This window comes from Triplophysa dalaica, chromosome 24, assembly GCF_015846415.1.
Source record: "Triplophysa dalaica isolate WHDGS20190420 chromosome 24, ASM1584641v1, whole genome shotgun sequence".
NCBI lineage: Eukaryota > Metazoa > Chordata > Actinopteri > Cypriniformes > Nemacheilidae > Triplophysa > Triplophysa dalaica.
This window is the reverse complement of record NC_079565.1, coordinates 14,570,470-14,577,797: the sequence shown is the minus strand read 5'-3', so window position 1 is coordinate 14,577,797 and position 7,328 is coordinate 14,570,470. Positions and strand designations below refer to the sequence as shown.

Below are 7,328 nucleotides of genomic sequence, written 5' to 3'. Positions count from 1 at the left end.
AACCCAGCTGCCAGATCTTTTTAGTCAATGTGATGATTTATGAACCAATCATTCACAATGGTTCTGTAAATCAGATTACCTAATTCACTAAAAGGATCTGATTCAATTATTGATTCATTCACAAATTGGGCACTGCTACTTTTATGAGAGCTAGGGTGACTATAAAAATCCCAGTCTGGCAAGGTCTGGTAATCTTCATAACAAATAAAAAATAAATACTGAAAATGGCCTAAGCACATCTTTGTGTGTGTGTGTTTCATGAAGAAGGTCAGACAACTTAAAAACAACATGAGGGTGAGTAGATGATGTCAAAAGTTTTATTTTTGGGTGAATTATTCCTTTAACAAAACATTTTGAAAGAAACCATACAGTAGAAGTTATTCATTTTGACTGATACGTTTGGTGCAAAACTGTGTTTTTCTGTAACAAATATTGAGCTGTTGTAGGCTCTAGTAAAAGCTTATATACTTAAAATACAACCGTTTTATCAAAAAAGGCAATAATGAAAAGCTCAATATCTATAGATACAGTATGAACTGTATATTTCACACAAGCATTATTATATCTTAGGCTGCTACATACTGTAACTGACAAGAGATACTTCATGAGCCTTAGCTTGACTTGATGTCGGGTTTTAAGTCAGCTGCACAACCCAGAAAACAATATGATGAGTTAAAACAAGGTATTTTTTTGACCAACATTACAACCCTTTTGAAAGTGTGATAGAATCGTAGTGATTCTGATAAGAAACATTCAACTTCAGAAAACAGCAAGGTATACAATCAACGGGCAGTGAAAGTGCTCACAAAACTCAAATAAGATCCTTCATCCACAACTTAAAATATCAAACATCATTTCCCACATGTTATACAATCGACAGCAAATCTCAAAACACAAAAAAAGTAACATCTCAATAAAGCTATGATCCTCCAAACCAAAGCACTCTAGTGTATGTGTAATAAATAGCTAAATATGGAGTAAATTATAACAACATGCTTTTCTGTTGAATAAATGTACATTATAATAACATTCAGGTCTTGTATATTTAAGGGTTTTTATGTTAAAAGCACCTCGGTATAAAAGCAGTTGGTGTGTTAAAATGATGGAGGAACATAAATCATATTCTGAATAGATTGCATAAAACACATTCATTGCTTGTTAGCATATATTGGCGTTTAAAGGGGTGTGGCCTGAATGCACTCTGGCCAATCAGAAGGCCTGGAGGAGCTTGGCAAAAAAGCTTTTCTCTACAGTCTCCTTTTCTAGCATCACTTCAAAACAAGGACAAGGACAGAAATGCTTCAAGAATCTCTCAGGTCAGTGGGAAATACTGCAGATGAAGGTTGATCCTCCCTTCAGCCTGTGTTAGCCAACCTGCCACTGGAGATTTGAAACATTTCACAATTATTCAACGCAAAACCAACGTAATCTCCACACTGCTCTTTATCAAAAATGGATTTCAAATATTTTTCATGTACCTTTAGCCCCCCGCCTCCAGAAGGTACCGAGGTCATGGCCTCTTTCTCCACTTCTTCATGTTTTTTCTTTTTCCTTTCCAAGGCTTCTGGGTTTTTGATGCCTCTGTGGGTCGTCTACACAGAGAAGATAAAATACAGCTCAACACCATACGCCTCATTTCACAGCACTTGATCATTTCCTATGCAACAGGCAATTTAGCATATAATAAAATATAAAAACATTTGAATGTTATTTAGTGCTCACATGCCAAATCATGGTGCACCTTAGTCATGCTGGAAAAGTGAAGAGCAGTGTGCAAATTTGAAATACAACAGCTCTTTGTTTCCCATCGAATATGACATCACAAGCTCAATAAAATGTGTATTATTGATCCCATTTAAATAAATCATTATAAAGATTACAATATAAACCAATGCAGTTTTAAGTCAGTTCTTTTTGACTCACTTAGCATGATTAAAATAGACAGTATGACATCAGCATGACAGTATTTAAGCAGTATGACATCGCAGAAGATGGTTGTCATGGTGAGGCAGCTGTAGAATGCTTCCAGAGGTGTAGACACTAGATGAGGATTTTTACTTACCGTGTTACTTTAGCCCTACGATTTGCCATTATCTTCTAAGAGACAGTAAAAAGGCCCACCAATCATAAAACTAAAATCACTAAACTGTTACAACAAACGTTTAATAAGAATCCCAAACTGCAAGGGGAGAACAAAATTGAAATGCAAAATGAGAGAAAAGAGCATGAACTTTCATTGTCTCTTAATAGTTTATTTCTATGTGGTATACTGAAAATCGTTCAAGGGCAGAAGAACTGAACAAATAAAGTAAAGGCGGAAAAATGGAGAGCAGACAGACAGTTGTAAGTACATGAGAGGTTGACTTTAAGTGTCTTGAAGCCCATGAGAAAAGAAGCATCGTGATGTGAAAGATACACAAACAGAACAGAGACCTGAGGCATACTGTACACAATTACACAAACGCTTCATGTTACACATCCTTAAATCCCGGAAGGTCTCAGATCGCAATTCATAATGCAACACAAGCACACGATTCATTCTCAGTGTTGGAGCAGGTCAACTACTGTCATGACAGAGTAACAATTCAAAGACGATCCTATCATTTACAACATGCTTCCTAAATAACAACACAACCAGTTTTTACCGTCGCAAACCAGAGTGAACCCACAAGTTGAAAAGATAAAGAAAGCTCTGTGAAGTCAACTGAACCTCTTGTTTCTTAATGAATAATGTGGAATAGTTCGGACTGATCAATCATTCGCATTGAGAGCAGTTCAGGCATTAAGAAAATAAACAGGGTCAATCTTTGATGTTGGGTGAAAAATGCATGTCTACATACTTGCATGAAGTAATTTTGTGATCTAGGCAGCATTAAGCAACTGAAACTCAGCATTATATTTGCTATTAAGATTTTTTTTAGATTTAATACATTTCAGTATTACCTCTTTTTGTCGCTTTTCTGCAGCCTCTGCCAACTGTCTCCTTCTTGTCTCCTGTGATATGAAAAGCAAATATTAAACATACAGCATTATTGTTTTAGACGAATGTAAAAAATGTAAAATCATGTTTATAACAGAGAATTGCGTGGAACGCTGTATCGCATAATACAATGTAATAAGTACTTATGAGAGTATTAAATGTGCAGTATATTTCACTTGTAAATATGACGTGACAAACAAGGGGTGTGGCACTGTCCCCAAATAAAAAGTTAAAGGAGTCATATGGCGCGAATACGTGTTTTTCTGTGTCTTTGGTGTGTAAGTTGCCCGTGCATGTATAAGACACGTAAAATTGTAAAAATGAAAGTGTGGGGAAAAGAAGATGCATTCTATCTAAAAGCGAAACCTCTGACCTGCCTGTAATGCCTCGTGTAACCACACCCCCACAAATCTATGTAAGTTTGTGGTATGAAGGTCGCCCAAATGTATACGCAAATAGGTGGGCGTACCTGTCAGTACAATTGCTTTGGAACCTGATGTTCCAAGTATGGTAAGAGGCGTTACATTCACAGTATTCGACCAATCACTACGCACTGGTTAACTGGCCAATCATAGCACACCTCGCTTTTCAGAGCGATGAGCTAAGTAAAACATCCCCGCGTTTCAGATGCACGGTATGTGGAAAATACAGCGTTTTTTAACCTTAAATCGTGTATACACATTGCATTACATCTGAAACAAATAATAATATTCATTTTAGCTGTATCATATGACCCCTTTAAATAAAATAAATATATAAACATGTGCTGTTGTAGTTTTGACCGTACTTGTACTCTGTCTGTTTTTTTTCAAGTTTGTAATTAAAGAGAGCTTTTAAAATGAAACAAATCTGCTTTAAATTAAAACTAAAATAATGTGTATTATGACGTGACAAAGCAATTTAGTCATGGCGTCACAGGAACCACCGTCAGCTGTGGTGGTTTTGGCTGCAGAATGAACATGATACTCCAAAGTGTTTGAAGAAGACGCAATGTTATGATTTGTATTAACCCTTTCATGGAAGCATAAAATAATTATGTGTATGAATTAATGTTTTGCAGTAACGTTACTTACAGGGTCTGGTGTGACCACCACTTCATCCTCAGCTCCGCTTAGACATGGCAAACACATCCCCATACTGATGCACGGGCACAAATAAAAGTCTTCTCAAGACAAACACGAGTGAATTTCGGCACTTATGATTCTCTCAGACTGCTGAGAGATGCTCTAACAAGCCTTTCTATGCTCATACAAAGTCCCTATGAAACTGAACTAACGTTAGCGATGTAAACAACAGAGCTGCGCTAAGCTGCTACTTTAAAGAGCTATATAGCTACTGCTACATCGTATTTACTACACTACAAGACCAGCAGAAACCTCAGCAAACCTCTTTCTTACGTCTCCTGACATCTGGAGTTTATTTTATTCGAGTAAATATGAAGTATTTGTTGTGCTGATGGTATACATGTAGCTGTCAGTATTACAGCCGCACACTAAGTCGAGACTCGAGATGATAAGGATGATGCACGAGCTCATCAGCGCCATGCTGTGGTGATACCGCCAAACCGTGTTGCCAAGTTTGCGGTTTAAATGGACGTTTGGCTTGTGACGTTAATGTTACACAGATATGGCAACCCTGCCAACAGCTGCTGCTGTAAACCCATCACACTCTTAATATAGCTGCATCTGAATTCATTCACTCATTCACTATTCCCTATATGCTAAATAGTCCACTATATGGGGAAGAAGGGAATGAAAATCAGTAAACATTTTCGCACACTGACTTATATATCCAGCGTCTGACAGCACCGTCGCGGACATCATAACGCTTATATTACACATGTGTGGCTTTACGGGTTGTTTTGTAAAAGGGTAAAGATAATTTGCATTATTTTTCACGTTTATTGTATTAGTTTTTAATGAAGAGAACAAAACAAATGTTTGCCACGTTTATGTACTATTTCATTTATTACGTTCCATAAAATCACTAAATATATTTAAAATAAAACACTGCTATCTATGACACTAATTGAATTTGTTTATACTCATAAAGTGTAGAAACGTACATTCGTGGCATTAGCTCCTCCAGCTGACTCTAATCAGACGGTTGATTTGCGTTGTATCATAGATAATATGAGTGAGATGTACACTCGGATGTACACTCAAAATCAGAATGCATTGTGTGTAAAAAGCAGTGAACAAATGTACGGAATGCGTTGTTCATTCACAATTCGGACAACACAACCAAATGGATGACACCCGCTATAGGAGCTAGAGGGCGAATTCAGACAGCTCATGTCTCTCAAAAAATTATAAATAAATAATATTGAATAAAACATTTTATCAAACAATGCAATGAATTCAAAAAAAATCTAATATGGACAATTTTGTTTAGATAAATAACTTTATGTTTAAAAGGTTTTTTAATCCTTACTTTAATTTAACTATTTGCCTTAAAGGTACAGTTTGTAACAAAATTGCAATAAAATATTCAAAAACCACAAGGTCAGTGTTGTATATTTTGTTCAGCTGAGTACTGACAATATCTCAAATGTTTCCAACTACCTGTAAATCGTGAGAAAATCGCCATTCTAAACAGTGGCACTGGGTTCTGCAGTCGCCTGTCAATGACGTCATATCCGCGTTGCCCTTTTTACTGACGTTGGACAAATGCGGAAGTGTCTAGCGTTAAGCAAGCCACTACCTTGTCTCGAGCATTTATTTATTTATGGACCACAATTATACATTTATAAAACTTAATACTTACCTCCGCTAACATGATTTCTCGTTCCCGTCTGATTGATGGCCACTCTAGCGTTGTTTTTTACAAACTCTAGCTTTTAACAAAGAAAAAAATCCAGCAAAAATTCTTGCAATAAGTTTATTGCAACATGTCTGTAGAATTTTTTTTGATAGAGAAGTAACTTTTATAACTCTTTTTTTTATGACGGAAAAAGTGTGTTAACACATACAAACATCTTAAGCACTGCATCTCAACGTATCGGCAAATGTTCTGATGTTTTGAGACAGGCCTTAATTTTTGGAGGTTTACTTCGGATTAGGCTATACTAAATAATTGAAGATAATAATTTTCAAACTCATTTTACCATGATCCCTCCATCAGCACATACACATAAGTGTCTCCTATCAACTCATGAGCACTCATGATGTGAACTGGTCTTTGACATGTCCGCTGATATTAAATCCATATGAAAAAACAAAGTTATCAGATGTGACATGGGCCAGTCTGAAAGCACTAAAATCTGGAAATTATGATATGTGGGCATTTGTAGCATATTGTAGCCCTTCTAACAGACAGGGACACATCAGCTATTTCTGTCTTGTTTTGCTTGGACAATAGGCACTTACACGAAACAACAGGGTCTTCATAAAATCTTCATGTTATTCTGGCTTGTCTTGGTTAAAAAGCTTAGAGACAACCTCACAGTGGAACTAGCCTTGTAAGATGTTCAGTTAAAATGATAAATACTGATAAATTACAGATGGAATGATGGAAATCAATAGCACTACACTGTATGTGCAGTCTGAAACATGACATTGATGAAGTGATTTGCTCATAATGAACATCTCAGAGACACTCCATCAGCCTCCATCAGCCCTTGGTTTATTGATTTAACCTACACTGATACATATTTAATCAGTTTAAGGGACAATCCTGCAATGTTTGTTTCTAAAGGTTTATTTTAATGAAGGGTTTCTAAACACTTTGAGAATGTAGTAATGATATATTGTGGAAAACCCCCTTCCACCTTACCCACTATACAGAGCTCTTCAGACACTTAATGACATATATTCATTAAATTATGTCCATCTGCTCTATTTCAATCCACATCACCATTGATTTTATGTTTCAGGTATCACCCAACATCACCAGGACCGTGTCTTGGCATGAGCTGTAAAGAACAAGAAGAAAATGTGCTTAGATAGAATAGGAAGTGTCCCACAAATCAATTTTTCTGTGCAGAGGTGGTACTGATTCTACTTCTAAAATTATTATGAATACCTGTTTTAACATTGTACATATAAACAACTAATCACAGACGATCATCTGATAACTTATTATTGTCTCATTCCAGAAACATGCCAGGAAAGATTTATGAGCTTTTGAGTGTTTTATCTTAAATTATGGACATTTACTTCAAATAATGAATAGATAATAGTGCCACCTGCATTATGGTAGACATTATAATTTTCATTGTGTAGTATGGGTTTTGAAATTGTTTTACTTATAAGTAAAAAGTTATACCAGTCTCCAATGTTTATATATGAGATAACTCGATATCATGTTTTTTATTATGGATTCCAGTTAATATCAATCAATTTGCAGT

At 36.0% G+C, this 7,328-nt stretch overlaps 1 protein-coding gene across 1 annotated transcript; it reads right to left on the bottom strand.

The window, feature by feature from the left end:
- Window positions 1-299: 299 nt before the first annotated feature.
- Window positions 300-4,505, bottom strand: svip (small VCP interacting protein). The gene is made up of 4 exons (XM_056739480.1): window positions 4,054-4,505; window positions 2,944-2,994; window positions 1,479-1,592; window positions 300-1,380 (listed from the first exon to the last, which is right to left on the bottom strand). Exons 1-4 carry the CDS (start codon window positions 4,114-4,116, stop codon window positions 1,366-1,368), a joined length of 243 nt encoding a protein of 80 aa, XP_056595458.1. The 5' UTR covers window positions 4,117-4,505; the 3' UTR covers window positions 300-1,365.
- Window positions 4,506-7,328: the final 2,823 nt, after the last annotated feature.